General features: G+C 60.2%; 2 protein-coding genes across 2 annotated transcripts in view; both read right to left on the bottom strand.

The window, feature by feature from the left end:
• Positions 1-1,248: 1,248 nt before the first annotated feature.
• Positions 1,249-8,435, bottom strand: LOC118695923 (Fc receptor-like protein 2). The gene is made up of 11 exons (XM_054517598.1): positions 8,400-8,435; positions 4,900-4,981; positions 4,383-4,403; positions 4,064-4,294; positions 3,620-3,874; positions 3,241-3,519; positions 2,394-2,663; positions 2,002-2,304; positions 1,835-1,918; positions 1,454-1,475; positions 1,249-1,366 (listed from the first exon to the last, which is right to left on the bottom strand). Exons 1-11 carry the CDS (start codon positions 8,433-8,435, stop codon positions 1,249-1,251), a joined length of 1,701 nt encoding a protein of 566 aa, XP_054373573.1.
• Positions 8,436-8,582: 147 nt separating this feature from the next.
• LOC118695922 (Fc receptor-like protein 2) overlaps positions 8,583-20,360 on the bottom strand; it is a 77,868-nt gene continuing 66,090 nt past the window's right edge. The window contains 4 exon segments of the mRNA XM_054517597.1: positions 8,583-8,692; positions 8,778-8,857; positions 9,352-9,439; positions 9,795-9,803. Of these exon segments, the coding sequence (XP_054373572.1) occupies positions 8,583-8,692; positions 8,778-8,857; positions 9,352-9,439; positions 9,795-9,803 (287 nt within the window).

Below are 20,360 nucleotides of genomic sequence, written 5' to 3'. Positions count from 1 at the left end.
GAACAGGAGCGTTTTGCTTTGGGTTTCTTGGAGGGATCAGAGGCTTGCTCAGAGGGTCAGCTTGGCCCTCCTCCCCTGTGGGATTGACATTCTCTGAACCTGGGAGAAGCAGTGAGAGAATCAAAGAATGATCCAAAGAGTTCTTATCTCATTTACTGCTCCTGTGTTTTTCACAAGTGGAATGCATTGTGGAAGATTGTTTACCTGAAGGGAATTGGTAATTGGATTCTGGTGTGAGTGTTTTGATTCACTGACCAATTGAATCCAGGTGTGTGTGTGTGGGGACTGTTGGCTGACAGTCATGAGATTGTGTGCAGTGGAGTGCAGTTGAGTGCTTGGCAGATTCAGTTTAGATGTAATGTAATATGGCATAGAATAATAGAGTATAATAAAGTAATTAATTAGCCTTCTGAAAAGATGGAGTCAGGTGCATCATTCCTCCCAGTCATCAGGCAAAAATACCACCGATACTCCCCCTCCTCACCTTTTCCTCCTGGTGGTCCTTCTTCCCTGTCCACACCCGTTCTTCCCTGCTTCACTGCTTCCCCGAGGCAGCTCATTCCTGCTCCTCCTGGACGTTCCTTCATTGCTTCCCCGATGGAGCGGATGCTGCCTGCACACCACCTCTGCCGCGTTTCCCACGCTGCCCCCAGCCCCGAGCCTGCTGCACCTGCCCACGGCAGCCCCAGCCCGCGGCAGCCAGCCCAGAGCCACCAGTGCCCAGCACCAGCCCGCAGCAGCCCCTGCAGCCATCGCTGGCAATGCCAGAGACACGCAGGTGCCTCCTTGGAAATCACGCCCAGCCACTCACAAAAGCCATGTGGGCTCGCCCTGGCTTGCAGCACACACACTCCATCTGCCGAGCTGATGCCCACAGAGCGCCCGGGCTTCTTGTGGTAACGCTGTCCCTGTCTTCTGTTTCTCTCTCTGTCCTTTTCCCTTTCTACTCCCTTCTCTTCCCCTTTGGGAAGAACCCTTACCCTCCTTTATCAATAAACAGTTCTCAGATATAATATTGCCATGTTTGTGCTTCATTTTCATCCGAGAAACCTTTCAGCAAGAATCCTCTCCAAATCCCCCTTTTACAGTGGGATGGGACAGGGGTAGTGGGAGGGGGAATGGGGAGCACAGGGTGCCCTGTGTAGCCTCCCCCTGACCATGACCACCTCCCTTGGAAGGACGGGCAACCACAGGAGCCATGGAGGGAGCACCCCCAGTGTCTCCCAGTGCCTCCTGCTTCCCAGAGCATCACAACTTTTGGTGTAGATTGTCATAGATGTCACTGGGCTCCCACGGTTTCCTTTGCAGCTCCATGTACGTCGCCTGAGGATCCTCCACTGAGGGTGCCAGGGGGTCTTGGGGGGCCCTGTAGGAATAAGGGGGAGTGTGGAAGGGGATGGGAGGTGCTGGGGGTTTGGGTAAAAGGTGTATCATGGCTGGAGCCTGCACCCACCTTTCCTGGTGCTTCCTGGCATCTGCAAAGGAAAACTGGAGGGGTGACTTTGGAGACCCAGGGGCCCCCATCCACCCCTGGGAATGCTGAACCACCACCAGACACACAATCCTCCCCAGGCCCCCCAGTATCCCTGATGGTCCCCCCACTTGCACCAGCAGCCTGAGTCCCCAGAACCCTGAGCCTGGCAGGGAGGGGAACCCCTGATAGAACCCCCAACATCCCTGCAGGACCCTCCAACAGCTCCCAGGGCTCTCAGCCATGGACACTGGGGGCTCAGCCCCACCCAAGTCAGGGGCTGTGGGTGTCGCCCTATGGCCCCCCTTCTGTGGGGTCCTTCCCACCTCTCTCCATGACCCCCGTCCCCCCATTGTCACCCACCCACACGGTGCCACCGGTGCCAGGCCACAATAACACCCACGAGCAGGAGCAGGAACAAAAGGGCCCTGCTGACGCCTGCAGCCACTGCAAGAAACAGAGGGGGACACATTGGGGTCACCCATCCCCCCAGGGGTCCTGCACTCCCTGGTGACCCTGCGGGACCCCACCTGTGACCCAGGGTGAGCCAGGTGTCACCTCCAGGGCCAGCTCTGGGCTGAGTGCCCGGAACATGCGCTGCCCGTCCTGTCCCAGCTGGTTGGTGGCCACGCACTGGTAGGTGCCAACATGTCCCACATTGATATCCCTGAGCTCCAGGAGGGGACCCCGGGCCACCTCCTGCCCATTGTGCAGCCAGGTGAAGGTGACAGGGCCTGAGCCCACCTGCACTGAGCAGCTCAGGGTTACGTTGTCACCTGCATGCACCTGGTGTGACAGGGGACTGGGGGTGATGGTGGCATTGGCCACGGGCACTGTGGGGACACAGACAGGGCTGGCACGTGGCAAGGTGGGAGGGGAGTGCTGTGGGTGGGCTCATCCCCAGTTCAAGGGTCCCGCTCACCCAGGACGGTGACATTCAGGGGATCACTCTTGGCCACGCTGTCCCCGTCACTGACCCGGCACTGGTACTGGCCACTGTCATTGTCCCCAATGTGGCACAGCTCCAGGCAGGGGCCGGTGCCAGGCAGTGCCCCCGAGCCCTCTCGGTGCCAGGAGAAGGACGGGGGACCTGTTCCCATGGTCACTGAGCAGTTCAGCACCAGGCTGTCCCCGAGTGCCACCTGTCCCCAGGGAGGCTGCGCTGACAGGGACACCCCCGAGGGCGGGACCCCTTCAGGTGAGGGGGACACCAGAGGACAGTGAGGGACCCAGGGGGTTCAGAGAGGGGCAGGGGAACTCCAGTGAGGGAGAGCGGGCGCAGAGATGGAGCGGGGGTGGGGGGGGGGGGCAGTGCTTCGAAAGGAACCCTGAGGGATGCTGGGGGGGTCAGGGAGGGAACACCTGGAGAGGGAGGTGGGCAACACCAGGGCAGGTATGGGGACTCAGGGAGGGGATGGTGTGACCTGGGGAATGTGTGGAGACCTCAGAGAGGGGTGATGGGACCCATGGAGGGGTGAGGGGACCCAGTGTGGGATGGAGGGAAACACGAGCCAGGAATGGGGGGACCGGGGGAGGGACCCGGGGCAGCAATGGCAGGACACGGAAACGGTGCCAGGGAAGGATGGGGGTACCCATGTAGGGGCTGGGGGACCTGGTGAGGGACCCAAGAAAGGAGGGTGGGAGCCAGGGAGGGATCCGGGAAAGGTTGGGTACCCCAGAGCAGGCATCAGGGAGGGCTGGGCGATGCCAGGCAGTGTGGGGGACCCAAGGAGGCTGTGGGGGCTCCCCGTGCCCATCCCCGCACTCACTGCGCACCGTGACGCGGAGCCGGGCGCTGCTCTTCCGCACGGCCCCACCCTGGGAGTGCACCTCACAGCCATAATTCCCCGAGTGGGAGACCCCCATGGTGGGAACCAGCAGCTGTGGGGACCCCTGCGGGCCCCCCACCACCTGCCCGTCCCGGTAGAACACGTGCAGGAGGGGGGCTCGGGGCCGCAGGGGGCTGGGGGTGCTGAGGCAGCTGAGAGTCAGAGGGGACCCCTCGGTGGGTGTGGGGGGTCCCTCCAGCACCGGCACCGAGAACAGCTCTGGGAAGGAGAGGGGAGGTGAGGTCTGTGGCTCTGAATCTGCTGGGAAGTGGCTTTGGGGTTGTCAAGATATTGGAGTTCCAGCCGTGGGGTTGCTCACCGTGCACTGTCACTGGCACTGCTGCTGACCGTGACATAGAGGACCCCACCAAGCCCTCACATCGGTAGCGGCCGCTGTGGTGCAGCTGCAGGGGGGACAGGGACAGCTCGGTTCTCCTGAGGGACCCCGCGAGATCCTTCTCATCCCGGTAAAATCGCACCCTGCTGAGATGGATTTCCTGCCAGCCCCGGCAGCGCAGTGTCACTGTGTCCCCCTCCAGCAGGGCCCGCGCTGGCACCTGCAGCACCAGTGGGTCTGTGGGACAGGAAGGTCACATTTTACTGATGAGACCATTCTGAGGTGGGTGCCCATAGCACCAGGGACATCTGGGTGCTCTGGAGTGCACTGGGCTGCACTGGGATGTGACAGATGTGAGGCCATCCATGGAGTGGAGCCACCCTGACCTCTCAGGGGCCACCCTGAGCATTAAAGATCCCCTCTCACCATCTAAGACCCTAACGGGGGGGCTGCGCCTGGTGCCGGGTCTGTCACATCTGTAGGTGCGACACTCGGTGACAATGAGGTGGTCACGTCCCTGCTGCCCCCAGCGCTGCCCGTCCTTGTACCAGGTGGTGGCACCGGCAGTCCCCGAGCCCTGGCAGGTCAGTGTCACCCGGTCCCACAGCGCTGCCGGCCTCCAGGGGGGCTCCACCAGGAGCTGGGTGGTCTGGGCACCTGTGGGTGACAGGGGACACCAGCCTGCCAGGGCCAGTGAGGGGCTGGGGACAGCGGGGTGGGGCCATGGCATCCCCCAAGGACTCACCAGTGAGGCTGAGGGTCTGGGCTGGAAGGGAGAAGGGACAGGGCTGGGTGGGGGTCATGGGGACACTGTGGACACCCCATGTTTGCACACGTCAGCTCCACCAGCCCTACAGCACCTGTCCCCACAGCCATAAATCCATGGCCCTGTGCCCATCATCCCATTCCAATGGCACCTGTTCTCCCGGGCCATCCCCATGCATCATGGCCCTTGTCCCTGTCCCTGCATCCCTGTTCCCCTGTCCCTGTCCCCACAGCTACCCAAGCCCCAAGGCTCCTTCTGCCACATCCTTGTTCCCACATCTCTACCCCCCTGTTCCTGTCCCCACATCCCAGTTCCCCTCTTGCTGTCCCTAAAGCCACTCCACAACTCTGGTCACACTGGGCTCCATGCCCTGCTCTGGCTCTGCTGGCATTGGGGACCTCAGGGGACCCCACAGCCCCCCTGTGCCCCCTCCCCTCCCCATCCCTGGGGTTTCAGGCCCGTGCCCGGGGCACTCACCCCACAGGAGCAGCACCACCTTCCCGGCCATCCCGGTGTCCCCAGCCATGTGCACTGGCTGTCACTCGCTGCTGTGGCCACCGCTCCCCTGGCTGGCGGCTCTTGGGATGAAGGGGAAGGAAGCGAGGTCACGTCTGTCCCCATGTGTAGGTGGCCCTTGGTGGGGGCAGGGTGGGGACGCTGTGGGACATGGGAGGCAGGGTGGGACATGGTGGGACATGGTGTTGCCATAATCTGGGGTCTAAGGCTGTGTAGGGAACCAGGGATGGGTGTCCAGTGGAATGGGGTGCCCAGGGATGGGGTCCCAGGGAAATGGGGTTCCCAAGGGTTGGGTGGACTCAGACTTGGGAATGAGGGTCCCAGAACAACGTGGCCTCCAGGGATTTGTGATCATGGGATGCGGGCCATGGCATGGGGGTGTCGTGAACGGCGGGAGAAATGCAACACACCATATGCGTGAATAGCAAATCCCGAAGTTTATTGAAAACCCACACATATTTATATTGGTGTTAATGAAGCTTATACATATTGCAAAAGCTGAGATCATCATTGGTTAAAGCACACTTAGATCAACCACATCTACTTCTATCTTCTAACAATTATTTTGCTTCTATTTTTGCATTCTTCTAACTTCTCTACCTAAGATATCTACATTTTCTCGCAAGCGATTTTCTCCCCCGTCTTCCCGTTTCAGAGAAGGTCACTGTGACCTTTGTCACTGATTGGACACTGGTTGCTTAGTTCCCAGCTTGTTTCCCCTATCCTTATCCATTGGTATCACATCAAAATGTCCTTTCTCAGCTAACCAATTATCCAAAAAGCTCTCTACATGGGGGTGCCAGGGAAAGGGGGTCCTTGTGACAATGGGTGCCCTGGGGAAATCAAGGTCCCCAAGGGAAGGGGTGTCCCAGGGACTGGAATTACTGGGATGGGGTTCCTTGGGGTTGGAGATCCTGGGGAATTGCAGTCCAGGGATGGGGGTCTCAGGGAAGGGGGGACAGAAGGAAATTGGGTCCCAAGGTTGGGGTCCCAGGGGAATGGGGGTGCCAGGGATGCACGGTGGCTGGGGGGGCCTGGGGGTCATAGCTCCTTCCCTGGGTGCCTCAGATTTTGGGGAGACCCAGGGCCCTGCAAAATCAGCCCTGGGGTGCTCATTTCCTGGCCAGGCATTGCATGGGGGTCCTGGGTAGCTCAGTCTCTGTGTCCTCCCCTGCCCCTGACTTTTTCCTCTCTTTCCCTTTTTTCCTTATTCTCCTTACTTTTTGCCATGTCCCCTCACCCCCGGTTCCTGCCTCAGCAATCCTGGGAAGCACCTGAGCAGGGAATGGGTTAGGGGGAGACAGGGGAGGGGGAAATGGGGAGAAGGAGGTGCAGGGAAGGGTGGGGAGGCTGTGGGGGATGGAGGTGTTGGGCTGTGCCCCCTCAACACTTTCACTTTCTTTTTCCTGGACAAGAAGGAAGAGGCCGTTTGTGCTGAGAGTCAGATGGGAAAGGGGGGGTTCTGTCCTGGGGGGGCACATCCAGAGGCTCCTGTCCTGGGGGGATCCTGTCCCAGGGGGTGACACATCCTGGCATGGGGGGTCCTGTCCCAGGTGTGGCAGTTCCAGAAATGTCCCTGCACATTCCTGGCCGGGTGCCTGTCCCAGGGGTGGCACATCCTGGGGACCCCTGTCAATGCAAGGCTGGGGCCCAGCCATGGCCCAGCCCCACTGCACAGGGATGGCCATTGCCCAGCCCTGCTCTGCCCAGCCCCAGGTGGCAGCCAGGACATGAGGGTCCCCCCTGCCCCCCTGGCTTTGATTCTGGCAGCTTTAGAGCTGCTGCAGAGGTGAGAATTCTGTGGGTGGAAAAGGCCCTGCCTGTGGTTTGCTCAGCCCTGCAAGAAGCACAAACCCCAATGGGAGCCCAAGCAGTGGCTCTGGGAGGGCCTTTGATGGTTTTCAGAGCAGGGCTGGCTGGAAACTCCCCCTGCATGGGCAGCTGTGGGGGAACCAGTCCGGAAATGCAGCAATTGATCATTTTGTCCCTTTTGGCAAGGGACTGAGGGAGCCCCAGAACTACTGCAAAGACAACGACACTCTGCTCAACAAGCTGTAATAGACCTTCATTCTTGAACAAAACCAGCGGCCTTCTGAAACCTCATGGAAAGAATGTTTGGCCCCAGGCGGTGGTCATCAGATAAGACAGAAAAGTGTGGAAATATCGAGCAGGAGCTCTGGCCATCGTGGGGAGTGACCCTGTCTGGATTCCAGGTGTCTCCAAAGCTGCTCCATCCCTGCCCTCCTCACCTGTGTGAAAGGCTGAGGGTTTGCAGGAATTATGGTGAAAAGCCACCAGAGATGCTGCTGTAGGCCCGAGACCGGCCTGGGGTCGGGCGCTGCCTTCCTTCCATTCGGGATCATGGAGAGCGGTCACGGATGTTGCACAGGGTGTGCCTGTTCCCGGGACACTGCTACGCTGCCAGTGGGCACTGGGATCCAACCTGCTGCCTTGGCGGCTCCTGGCCGCTGCCGCTGGTGGTGCTGGGACCGATTGGTGGCCGTGAGTTTGCAAAAGGAGCGATTTCCCCTCTTCCCTCCCGCCCGAGGCCGCCATGGCCCCTGAGGGGATGGAGCTGGAGCGGGGCGCCCCCTGCTGGCCGGGAGTGCTCCCTGCAGCGCCCCCTGCTGGCCGCGGTTATAACTGCCACAAAAACCAACAGCGCTGAGCGGGAGGGAAAGTTCTGGGTTTGTGTTGTTGGTTCTGTTCTGCTTTATAAATTTCCCGGTAAAGAGCTGGTATTCCTTTTCCTACACTTTTGCCTGGAAGCCCCATCATTTTTGAAATTAAAAAGATTTTTAGACATGGGTCTTCCATTCCAGGAACATTCTCACTTTCCTTGGTAGATATTTCTCATTTAAATGAGTTGCCAGCTGCTGGCTCCCAGCGTGGATGGGACAGACACCCCAAGAGCAGACACGGTCAGGGACTTGGCCACCTCATGCTTTGTCCTTTAAGCCAGTTGGGCCAGCAAGGGCCCTCGCCCAAGTTGGCACTCCTGGTCACCCGGCCACTCAGGAGCTGGCTTTGCCAGAGCATCCCACTGTCCCCAGTGTGCCATGGCTGACAGACTGATGGACAGGCGGGGCCCTGTCTCACCATAAGCAAGGCCTGACCCACCCCTACCACACACAGGTGTTCCAAAATATCTCCAGACATCAAACTTTTCCTGTCTCTGACACCCCACCCTGAGCCATGGCCTGATCCCGACTGCCCGGGGAAAGGAGGCGGCTCCAGAATCCCCACAGGGCCTTTGTGACATCCTCGTGTGGGGAACAGGGAAGAGGAGGTGTTTGGGACAGGGAACAAGAGAATCCAGAGCCTCCTGAAGGCCACTTTGGCCATCAGAGCAAGGAAGGTCCAGGGCCCTGCAAGATTCCTCTGGTGGAAGAAACCTGTTGGGGGAAATGTCTGGGGTTTGTTCCTTATTGGGGGCTTTCCCTGGAAATTGTTCCTTCTGTGATCCTTTGGACTCTGAACCTTGTTGCCGTTGCTGTTGGTTTTATTCTCTCTCATTTCTGTTTCAGCAAATTGTTCATCTTTTGGCTCTTTTGGGATCTTTGTGCCCCCATGGGGAGGGATTGGGGCAGTTTTTAGTGGCAGCACAGACATGAGTGGGTGCCCATGGGTGGGGACCCCCAGTGCCCCCAGTTCCCCCCAGTGTCACAGCACATTCCCGTAGATGTCACCGGGTTCCCGCGGTCGCCCCTGGGGTCCCCGCAGCTCCGCGTAGGTCACCTGGGGATCCTGGAGGGTGGTGGCACGGGGGGACACTGCGAGAGACACGGGCTGTGGGATCTGGGTGGGGTGACACTGGTGGGTGACGTGTCCCTCTGCGTGTGTCCCCCCCATACTCACCCCCTGCCCTCTTGGTGACCACGACGTGGGTGTACAGCACCTCCCCCTCCTCTGGGGGGGCCGGGGGATCCGGGGGGCCCCTGAGGGAATAAAGGGGATGTGAGGGAGGGAATGGGAGCTCTTGAGGGTTGGGGCAAATAGGGAGCGTGTAGTTTGAGCCTCCCACTCACCTTTCTTGCTGCTTCCTGGCAGCTGCAGAGGAAACAGGGGAGGGGTGACTGTGGGGTTCCCAGGGCCCTGACTGCTCTCAGGATTGCTCAACTCCCATGGGACCCTCAATCTTCAACAGGACCCCCATGCATCCCTGGAGCCCCCCAGAATTCATGAACAACCTCAGTGCCCCGAATCAACTCAGCCTTAAGTACCCAAAGTCCAGGAGGGACAGAGACCCCCCCAAACACCCCCAGGGCCCCTGAAAGAACCCCCAGCATCCCTGAACAACTTTCCAGCACCTCCCCAAGCTCTACAGCACCCCCAGCCAATGTCACAACTCAGGGATTGTGAATGCCACACTATCGTTCCCATTTATGGGGGCCTCTACAGTCCCCTTGGACCCCTGTCCCCCCATTGTCACCCACCCACACGGTGCCACCAGTTCCAGGCCACAATGACACCCACGAGCAGGAGCAGGAACAAAAGGGCCCCACTGACCCCTGCGGCCACTGCAAGAAACAGAGGGGAATCATTCAGGGTCACCCATCACCCCAGGGGTCTTGCACTCCCTGGTTACCCTGTAGGACCCCACCTGTGTCCCTGTGTGTCCCTGTGTCCTGCGGTGTCACGTCCAGGGCACAGGGGGTGATGGTGGCATTGGCCACGGGCACTGCGGGGACAGAGACACGGCTGAGGGCACAGGGAGGGGCTGGCAGCCGGTGTGGGGGGACAGGGATGGGGCATGGGTGTGATGGGGGATGTCAGGGATGGGGTCATAACACAGAAGGGTGTGGGCACACGGGGAATAATAGAAGGAGCAAGGAAATTTTTGTTTGGGGACTTGGAGATGCCCAATCAGGGGACCCGAGGTGTCTGTGGGGGCTCCCTGTGCCCATCCCGCACCCCCTGTGCACCATGACATGGAGCCAGGTGCTGCTTTTCCCTACGCCCCCCCCCTCAGGGCGCAGATGGCAGCTGTAATTCCCCGAGTGGGAGACCCCCAGGGCGGGCACCAGCAGCTGTGGGGACCCCTGCGGGTCTCCCACCATCTTCCCATCCTGTTAGAACACGGGCAGGAGGGGGGCTCGGGGCTGCAGGGGGCTGGGGGTGCTGAGGCAGCTGAGAGTCAGGGGGGACCCCAGGGTGGGCTGGGGGGACCCTCCAGCACCGGCACCAAGAAGAGCTCTGGGAAGGAGAGGGGAGAGGGAATTTTGGCCCCGAGTCCCTGGGGAGGGGCTGTGGGGCTGTCGGGGTGGGGACTTTGTGGTGCTCACCGTTCACTGTCACTGTCACTGGTGGTGACTCCCTCCACCCCCAGGATCCCACCTTGCCCCTGCAGCTGTAGTGGCCACTGTGGCTCAGCTGCAGAGGGGACAGGGACAGCTCAGTGACATCGGGGAACACCCCCAGTTCCTTGCCCTCGTGGTAGAAGGACACCGAGGTGACCGTGCTGTTCCGCCAGCCCCGGCAGCGCAGTGTCACCGTGTCCCCCTCCAGCAGCGCCCGCGCCGGCACCTGCAGCACCAGATCATCTGGGGGACAGAGGGGATTCATCACATCACAGGGATCTCAAGGGTCCCGCTGACATCGGGACCCTCACGGAGTCACACCCAGTGCACCAGAGGTCATCAATTCCACAAACAGGGTCCTCTTGCTCTGGGATGCTCTGGGATGTCCCCAGAGCAGGGGATGGGCTCTGGTCACACAGGAGGTGACCCATGGAGCGGAGCCCACCCAGACCCTTTGGGGTCCCCGTGGGTGCCAGGCTGGGGACAGCCAAACCCCCCTCACCTTCTGAGACAATCACAGGGGGGCTGAGCCCAGTGCCGGATCGGTCACACCGGTAAATGCCTTTCATGGTGACAGTGACATTGGTGCGTCCCTGCTGCTCCCAGTGCTGCCCATTTCTGTACCAGGTGGTGGCACTGGCAGTCCCCGAGCCCTGGCAGGTCAGTGTCACCCGGTCCCATGGAACTGCTGGCCTCCAGCGGGGCTCCACCAGGAGCTGGGTGGTCTGGGCACCTGCGGGTGACAGGGGACACCAGCCTGCCAGGGCCAGTGAGGGGCTGGGGACAGTGGGGTGGGGCCATGGCATCCCCTGAGGACTCACCAGCGACGCTGAGGGTCTGGGCTGGAAGAGAGAAGGGACAGGGCTGGGTGGGGGTGGCACGGTAGTGACAGAGGCACACGGGGCAGGGGTGGTGGGGGCTTTCCCTGAAAAAGGTCTCAGTGGGGGCACTGGTGTGGCACAGAGGTCTCACGGACAGGGACACAGCAGCCAACCCATGCTCAGGCATGGGGACCCTGTGCTGGCAAAGGTCATCCCTGCCAGCCCCATAGCCACATTCCCATGACCCTGTGCCCATGGTCCCATTCCGGTGGCACCTGTCCCCATGGCTCAAGCACATGGTGCTTGTCCCCTTGTTCCTGTGCCTGCATCCCTGTGTCCCTGTTCCCCTGTCTCTGTACCCACAGCTGCCCAAGCCCCAAGTTTTCTTCTGGAGCACCCTTGTCCCAACAACTCCATCCTCCTGTCTCTGTCCCCACATCCCAGTTCCCCTGTATGTGTCCCATGTTCCTGTCCCCATGGCCACCCCACAACTCTGGTCACACTGGGCTCCATGCCCTGCTGGCCTTGAGGACCCCAGGGGACCCCACAGCCCCCCTGTGCCCCTTCCCTTCCCCATCCCTGGGCTGTCAGGCCCGTGCCCAGGGCACTCACCCCACAGGAGCAGCGCCACCTTCCCGGCCATCCCGGTGTCCCCAGCCATGTGCACTGGCTGTCACTCGCTGCTGTGGCCACCGCTCCCCTGGCTGGCGGCTCGTTGGATGAAGGGGAAGGAAGCGAGGTCACGTCCGTCCCCATGTGTAGGTGGCCCTTGGTGGGGGCAGGGTGGCCACAAGCTGGGCACAGGCTGTGGGCAGGGTGGGGACAGCCTGGGGACGTGGTGGGGGATGCTGTTGCCAGGAGTGGGGGGCTCAGGGGATGTGGGGAACCAAGGATGGGTGTCCAGCAGAATGGGGGTCCAGGGGAATTGGGGTCTCCATGCCTGGGGGGATTCAGGGATGGGGGTGCTGTGGGAACATGGTCCCCAGGGATTTGGGGTCATAGCATGTGGGTGCCAGGGCTGGGGGGGCAGGGGGAAAAAGGGGACCCTCGGGAATAGGGGTTCTGGGGAAGAAGCAGCCCATGGGATGGGATCAAGGCAATGGTGGTGCTGGGCAATGTCAGTCCTGGGATGGGGGTCCCCAGGGAGGAGAGACCAAGGCAATGGGGGTCCCATGGTTGGGTTCCCAGGGGAATGGGGGTGCCAGGGATGGGCAGTGGCTGGGTGGCCACGGGGGTCACAGCTCCTTCCTGGGGTGCCTCAGATTTTGGGGTGACTCAGAGCCCAGCACAGTCCCCACCCTGGGGCACCCCATGGCTCTCCTGGGAGGTTCTGTGTCTCTGCCCCACTCACTCCTGGGCTTTTTCCTGTCTCCCCGCATTTCCTGGCTGAACCATCCCAGGGAACAGCTGGGACAATCCCAGGATGGGAAAAAAAAGGTTGGGGGGTGCAGGCAGTGGTTTCAGGGCTGTGGGGGATGGGGCTCCCTGTCTGTGACCCCCCAACTCTTTCTCTTTCCTGCAGTGGTTTGTGCTGAGGCAAGGACATGAATTCTGTCCAGGGGGGCACATCCAGAGGGGTCCAGCCTTTAGGGAAAAGGGCAGCTCTGCTGTGCTGACACCCGGGTCTTGTCCCAGCCTCTTGTCCCTGGGAGCTCCTCCTCGTTCTGGGGGTGCCACATCCTTGGGGATTCCTTTCCCAGAGGTGGCACATCCTGGGGTCCTCTGTCCTGGGTGGGCCTTGAGCATTCCCGCTGTCCCCAGTGGGGCCCTGTGACCTCTGGGGTGCCCAAACTTAAGGAGGCATCTTTTATGACCTTGCCCTGATGATGGTAAATCCCAGGATCAATCTGGTTGAATTCCCCAATGCCCAATTGCTTTGGACAATTTTGGGGTCATATTTTGGTCTCAGATTTTGAGATGACTCAGAGCCCAGCACAGAGCCCACCCTGGGGCACCCCAGGCTTGTCCTGGGAGGCTCTGGGTCTCTGCCCCACAAATCCCTGGGCTTTTTCCTGTCACCCAAATTTCCTGTCTTAGCAATCTCAGGAAACACTTGATGCCCAATTGACTGTGACAAAATTATACATCCATAGAAAAAAGGCATAAATCTTTTCCTATACCATTATTTTCCCAATAAAAAACAAACTCCTGAAAAATCAAACTGACAAGGTATAAAATGCTCTGGTTTATAGAATCCTTTAAATCATTGCTTTCCCAACAAGAGAAAATCAAAACACAATAAAACCAGAAATAAGTGGATATAAAAACCACAATAAAACCACAAACAAATCACAGTGAAATGAGACTTTTTGGTTCCCTTTAGCAGCCCCCTGCTGCATCCCACAGCAGCGTTTGCTTGTGGATAACACAGAGGGTGGAATCTCCCTGAGTGTCCAACAGCTCCATGGGATTGTTCCCTGCCTGCTGGGCAGCAACCCAGCCCCTAAGGAAGCCTTTTCTTGGGCCATATTGAGGAACTCTTCCCATTTTCACATTCCCACCCTGAAACTTGTTTGACTTCCCTTGGAGGAAGGGGAGAAGCTCTGTCCATGCCTGGGACAGTGCACAGGAATCTGTGGAAATGCCCCTGTGTGCCTCAGGGTCTGATTCCCTGGTAAATCCACTCCAGCCTGCCCTGAATTCCCCTGCCTGGGCACTCCCTGCTCCTGCTGGGACACCCCTGTTCCCCAGCCCCTCGTGTGCAGCCCCTGCTCAATATTTCCACACTTTCCCCTCTCTTCTGGTGTGCACATCCAGAACACAAACATTCTTTCCATGAGGTTCCAAAGGTCTGCAGGTTTTGTTCAAGAAGGACGGTGCAGGTCAGCTTGTTGAGAAAATCGGTGTGGGATTTGCAGCAGTTCTGGGGCTCTCTCAGTCCCTTGCTGAGACTGACAAAATGATCAATTGCTGCATTTACAGACTGGTTCCCCTAAAGCTGCCCCTGCAGGGGCAGTTTCCAACCAGCCCTGCTCTGAAAACCATCAAAGGCCCTCCCAGAGCCACTGCTTGGTCTCCCTTTGGTTTGAGCTTCTTGCAGGGCTGAGCAAACCACAGGCAGGGCCTTTTTCCACCCACAGAATTCTCACCTCTGCAGCAGCTCTAAAGCTGCCAGAATCAAAGCCAAGGGGCCAGGGGGGACCCTCAGGTGCTGGCTGCCACCTGGGGCTGGGCAGAGCAGGGCTGGGCAATGGCCATCCCTGTGCAGTGGGGCTGGGCCATGGCTGGGCCCCAGACTTGCATTGACAGAGGTCCTCAGGATGTGCCACCCCTGGGACAGGCACCCGGCCAGGAATGTGCAGGGACATTTCTGGAACTGCCACACCTGGGACAGGACCTCCCATGCCAGGATGTGTCACCCCCTGGGACAGGATCCCCCCAGGACAGGAGCCTCTGGATGTGCCCCCCCAGGACAGAACCTCCCACCTTTCCCATCTGACTCTCAGCACAAACGGCCTCTTCCTTCTTGTCCAGGAAAAAGAAAGTGAAAGTGTTGAGGGGGCACAGCCCAACACCTCCATCCCCCACAGCCTCCCCACCATTCCCTGCACCCCCTGTTCCCCATTTACCCCCTCCCCTGGGTCCCCCCAACCCCTTCCCATCTCAGGTGCTTCCCAGGGTTGCTGAGCCAGGAACTAGGGGTGAGGGGACATGGCAAAAAGTAAGGAAAAAAGAGAAATAAAGAGAGGAAAAAGTCAGGGGCAGGGGAGGACACAGAGGCTGAGCTACCCAGGACCCCCATGCAATGCCTGGCCAGGAAATGAGCACCCCAGGGCCGATTTTGTAGGGCCCTGGGTCACACCAAAATCTGAGGCACCCAGGGAAGGAGCTGTGACCCCCAGGCCCCCCCAGCCACCAGCAATCCCTGGCACCCCCATTCTCCTGGGACCCCAACCCTGGGACCCAATTTGCTTCTGTCCCCCCTTCCCTGAGACCCCCATCCCTGGACTGCAATTCCCCAGGATCTCCAACCCCAAGGAACCCCATCCCAGTAATTCCAGTCCCTGGGACACCCCTTCCCTTGGGGACCTTGATTTCCCCAGGGCTCCCATTGTCACAGGGACCCCCTTTCCCCTGGCACTCGCATGCCATGGCCCGCATCCCATGATCACAAATACCTGGAGGCCACGTTGTTCTGGGACCCTCATTCCCAAGTCTGAGTCCACCCAACCCTTGGGACCCCCATTTCCCCGGGACCCCATCCCTGGGCACCCCATTCCCCTGGACACCCATCCCTGGTTCCCTACACAGCCTTAGACTGAGATTCTGGCAACACCATGTCCCCACCATGTCCCAGCATCCCCCCCATGTCCCACAGCGTCCCCACCCTGCCCCCACCAAGGGCCACCTACACCTGGGGACGGACGTGACCTCGCTTCCTTCCCCTTCATCCAAAGAGCCGCCAGCCAGGGGAGCGGTGGCCACAGCAGCGAGTGACAGCCAGTGCACATGGCTGGGGACACCGGGATGGCCGGGAAGGTGGCGCTGCTCCTGTGGGGTGAGTGCCCCGGGCACGGGCCTGACACCCCGGGGATGGGGAGGGGAGGGGGCACAGGGGGGCTGTGGGGTCCCCTGAGGTCCCCAATGCCAGCAGAGCCAGAGCAGGGCATGGAGCCCAGTGTGACCAGAGTTGGGGAGTGGCTTTGGGGACAGCAACAGGGGAACTGGGATGTGGGGACAGGAACAGGGGAATGGAATTGTGGGAACAAGGATGTGGCAGAAGGAGCCTTGGGGCTTGGGTAGCTGTGGGGACAGGGACAGGGGAACAGGGATGCAGGGACAGGGACAAGGGCCATGTTGCATGGGGATGGACTGGGAGAACAGGTGCCATTGGAATGGGATGATGGGCAGAGGGCCATGGATTTATGGCTGTGGGGACAGGTGCTGTAGGGCTGGTGGAGCTGACGTGTGCAAACATGGGGTGTCCACAGTGTCCCCATGACCCCCACTCAGCCCTGTCCCTTCTCCCAGCCCAGACCCTCGGCCTCGCTGGTGAGTCCTCAGGGGATGCCATGGCCCCACCCCGCTGTCCCCAGCCCCTCACTGGCCCTGGCAGGCTGGTGTCCCCTGTCACCCGCAGGTGCCCAGACCACCCAGCTCCTGGTGGAGCCCCGCTGGAGGCCAGCAGTTCCATGGGACCGGGTGACACTGACCTGCCAGGGCTCGGGGACTGCCAGTGCCACCACCTGGTACAAGGACGGGCAGCGCTGGGGGCAGGAGTGACCTGAACACCTCACTGTCACCGAGAGTGGCACCTACACGTGTGACAGACCTGGCATCAGTCTTGGTCCCCCTGTGAGTGTCTCAGACAGGGAGGGGGGTTTGGGTGTCCCCAGCCTGGCACCCAGGGGACCCCCAGGGCTCTCAGTGGGCTCCACTCCATGGTTCACCTCCTGGTGTAACCAGAGCCTGTCCCCTGCTACGGGGACATCCCAGAGCACCCTAGTGTTGGGGAAACCATGTGGGAATTGGGGACCCCTGGTGCACTGGGTGTAACCCAGATGGGGTCCCGGTGCCATCGGGTGTAACAGGACCCCTCTGTCCCCCAGGCCCGCTGGTGCTGCAGGTGCTGGCACTGGCGCTGCTGGAGGGGGACACGGTGACACTGCGCTGCCAGGGCTGGTGGAACTGCACGGTCACCTCGGTGTCCTTCTACCGTGAGGAGAAGGGTCCGGGGGGGCTCCGTGATGGCACCGAGCTGTCCCTGTCCCACGGGGACAGCGTGGCCAAGAGTGACCCCATGAATGTCACCGTCCTGGGTGTCATTGTGACCTGGCACCGGTGGCACCATGTGGGTGGGTGACAATGGGGGCACAGGCGTCCAAGGGAGCTGTAGAGGCCCCCAGTGTTGGACAATGATTGGGCAGCACCCACAGCCCCAAAACTGTGGCATTGTCTGGGGGTCCTTTAGGGTTTGGGGAGGTGCTGGAGGGTCCTGCAGGGATGCTGGGGGTTCTCTCAGAGGCCCTTGGGGCAGTTAGGAGGTCTCTGTCCCTGCTGGGCTTTGGGTTTTTGAGGCTGAGTTGGCTGGGGACACTGGAGAGGTTCCTGAATTCTGGGAGGCTTCAGGGATGCTTGAGGGTTCTGTTGTAAATTGAGCGTCCCATGGGGGGTCAGAAATCCTGGGAGGGTTCACAGCCCTGTGATCCCACAGTCACATCTCCCCTCTTTCCACTGCAGCTGCCAGGAAGCACCAGGAAAGGTTGGTGAAGGGCTCCCAACATGAGTCCCCTTTTACCCCTGCCCCACAGCTCTCCATTCCCTCCCCACATCCCCTTTATTCCCTCAGGGCCCCCCCAGATCCCCCGGCCCCCCAGAGGAGGGGGAGGTGCTGTACACCCACGTCGTGGTCACCAAGAGGGCAGGGGGTGAGTACGGGGGGGACACACGCAGAGGGACACGTCACCCACCAGTGTCACCCCACCCAGATCCCACAGCCCGTGTCTCTCGCAGCGTCCCCCCGTGCCACCACCCTCCAGCATCCCCAGGTGACCTACACGGAGCTGCGGGGACCCCAGGGGCGATTGCGGGAACCCGGTGACATCTACGGGAATGTGCTGTGACACTGGGGGGAACTGGGGGCACTGGGGGTCCCCACCCATGGGCACCAAATCGTGTCGGTGCTGCCACTAAAAACTGCCCCTCCTGCACCCCATTGAGGCACAAAGATCCCAAAGGGCTGAGAGAAGAACAATTTCCTGAAACAGCAACGAGAGAGAATGAAACCAACAGCAACAGCAACAAGGTTCAGTGTCCAAATTGTCACACAAGGAGCAATTTCCAGAGAAAGCCTCCAAAATGGAACAAAGCCCTGACATTTCCTCCAGCAGGTTTCCTCCACCACAGGAATCTTGCAGGGCCCTGGACCTTCCTTGCTCTGATGGCCAAAGTGGCCTTCAGGGGGCTCTGGATTCTCTTCTCCCCTGTCCCAAACACCTCCTCTGCCCTGTTCCCAACACGAGGATGTCACAAAGGCCCTGTGGGGGTTCTGGAGCCTCCCCCTTTCCCAGGGCAGTCGGGATCAGGCCATGGCACAGGGCGGGGTGTCAGAGACAGGAAAAGTTTGATGTCTGGAGATATTTTGGAACACCTGTGTGTGGCAGGGGTGGGTCAGGCCTTGCTTTTGGTGAGACAGGGCCCCGTCTGTCCCTCAGTCTGTCAGCCGTGGCACATTGGGGACAGTGGGATGCTCTGGCAAAGCCAGATCCTGAGTGGCCGGGTGACCAGAAGTGCCAGCTGGGGAGAGGGCCCTTGCTGGCCCAACTGGCTTAAAAGTCAGAGCATGAGGTAGCCAAGTCCCTGACTGTATCTCCTCTTGGGTTGTCTTTCCCATCCAGGCTGGAACCCAGGAGTAGGCCACTCGTTTAAATGAGAAATATCCACCAAGGATAAATGGGACATTCCTGGAATCGAAAGAAGACCCCTGTCTAAAACTTTTTTTAATTTCCAAACTGATGGGGCTTCCAGGCAAACGTGTAGGAAAAGGAATAATAGCTCTGTAGTAGGAAATTTATAAAGCAGAAGAGAACCAACAACACAAACCCAGAACTTTCCCTCCCGCTCGGCGCTGTTGGTTTTTGTGGCAGTTATAACCGCGGCCAGCAGGGGGCGCTGCAGGGAGCACTCCCGGCCAGCAGGGGGCGCCCCGCTCCAGCTCCATCCCCTCAGGGGCCATGGCGGCCTCGGCCGGGAGGGAGGGAGGGAGGAGGGCAAATCGCTCCTTTTGCAAACTCGTGGCCACCAATCGGTCCCGGCACCACCACCGGCAGCGGGCAGAAGCCGCCAAGGCAGCAGGTTGGATCCCAGTGCCCAGTGGCAGCGTAGCAGTGTCCCGGGGCCAGGCCCTGCACGCCCTGCACAACACCCGCGACCACTCTCCATGATCCCGAATGGAAGGAAGGCAGCGCCTGACCCCAGGCAGGTCTCGGGCCTACAGCAGCATCTCTGGTGGCTTTACACCACAATTCCTGCAAACCCTCAGCCTTTCACTCACGTGAGGAGGGCAGGGATGGAGCAGCTTCGGGGACACCTGGAATCCGGACAGGGTCACTCCCCACAGCCCCACCATGGCCGCGGGCAGAGCCCCTGCTCGGTATTCCCACAGCTTTCCCTCTTATCTGGTGGACACATTCCAAACCCAAACCCATTCTTTCCATGAGGTTCCAGAAGGCTGCAGGTTTTGTTCAAGAAGGATGGTCCGGGTCAAGTTGTTGAGCAGAATGTTGTGGCTTGTGCAGTAGTTTTGTGGTTCTCTCTGTCCCTTACAAAGAGGAACAAATGAACAATTGCTGCATTTCCGGACTGGTTCCCTCACAGGTGCCCGCCCCTACAGGGGCAGTTTCCAGCCAGCCCTGCTCTGAAAACCATCAAAGGCCTTCGCAGAGCCACTGCTGGGCCTCCCTTTGGGCTTTGTGCTTCTTGCAGGGCTGAGCAAACCACAGCCAGGCCTTTTTCTACCAACAGAATTCTCACCTCTGCAGCAGCTCCACAGACCCAGAGCCTCTCGGAATCTGTTTTGGGTGACCCCCAGGCTGCCGGCACCTTGTGGGGGCTGTGCTGGGCTCTGGGTGACCCAAAAACTGAGGATCCCAGGGAAGGAGCTGAGACCTATGGGCCCTCACAAATTGCCCATCCCTGGGACCTCCATTCCCCTGGAAATCAAATCATGGGTACCCCATTTCTTATGTCTCCCCCTCTCTGAACCCGTATCCCAGAACTCACATTCCCCAGGAGCTCCATGGCCCAGGACCCCCCATTCCCAAGGAATCCCCTCCTGTTCATTCCATCCCCTGAAATCCTCCTTCCCCTGGCACCTTGATTCTCCCAGGAACCCCCATTGTCACGGGATCCCCCTTCCCCCCAGCATCCCCATCCCATGACCCCAAATCCCTGGAGCCCACATTCCTCTGGCACTCCCATCCCTGAGTCCTCTCAGCCCTGGGGACCCCCATTCCCAGTGACTCCCCCTCCTCAGCACCCCCATTCCCAGGGACCCCATCCCTGAGACCCCCCATTCCCCTGGACACCCATCCCCACATCCCCAAACCCCCTGAGCCCCTCACAGTCCTGGGAGCTCCATCTCCCACCGTGTCCCACCCAGCCTTGTCCCCATCCTGTCCCCACCCTGCCCACAGCCTGTCCCCAGCTTGTGGTCACCCTGCCCGCACCAGGTGCCACCTACACATGAGGAGGAGACCTGACCTCGCTTCCTTCCCCTTTGGCCAAAGAGCCACCAGCCAGGGGACAGCCACCCCCGGCAGCGAGTGACAGCCAGTGCACATGGCTGGGGACACCGGGATGGCCGGGAAGGTGGCGCTGCT

The sequence above is a fragment of the Molothrus ater genome, chromosome 29, assembly GCF_012460135.2.
Source record: "Molothrus ater isolate BHLD 08-10-18 breed brown headed cowbird chromosome 29, BPBGC_Mater_1.1, whole genome shotgun sequence".
Lineage (NCBI taxonomy): Eukaryota > Metazoa > Chordata > Aves > Passeriformes > Icteridae > Molothrus > Molothrus ater.
This window is presented reverse-complemented; position numbering and strand designations above follow the sequence as displayed.

Bases quoted from the DNA above. Each gene is read 5' to 3' on its own strand.
- LOC118695923 (XM_054517598.1), bottom strand. From the start codon at position 8,435: ATGAGAGAGAATAAAACCAACAGCAACGGCAACAAG. The intron at 3,875-4,063 runs GTGAGAGGGGAT...CCTGTCCCACAG, and splicing joins CCCCGTTAGGGTCTTAGATG to ACCCACTGGTGCTGCAGGTG. The intron at 1,919-2,001 runs GTGGGGTCCCGC...TGTTTCTTGCAG, and splicing joins TGGCTCACCCTGGGTCACAG to TGGCTGCAGGCGTCAGCAGG.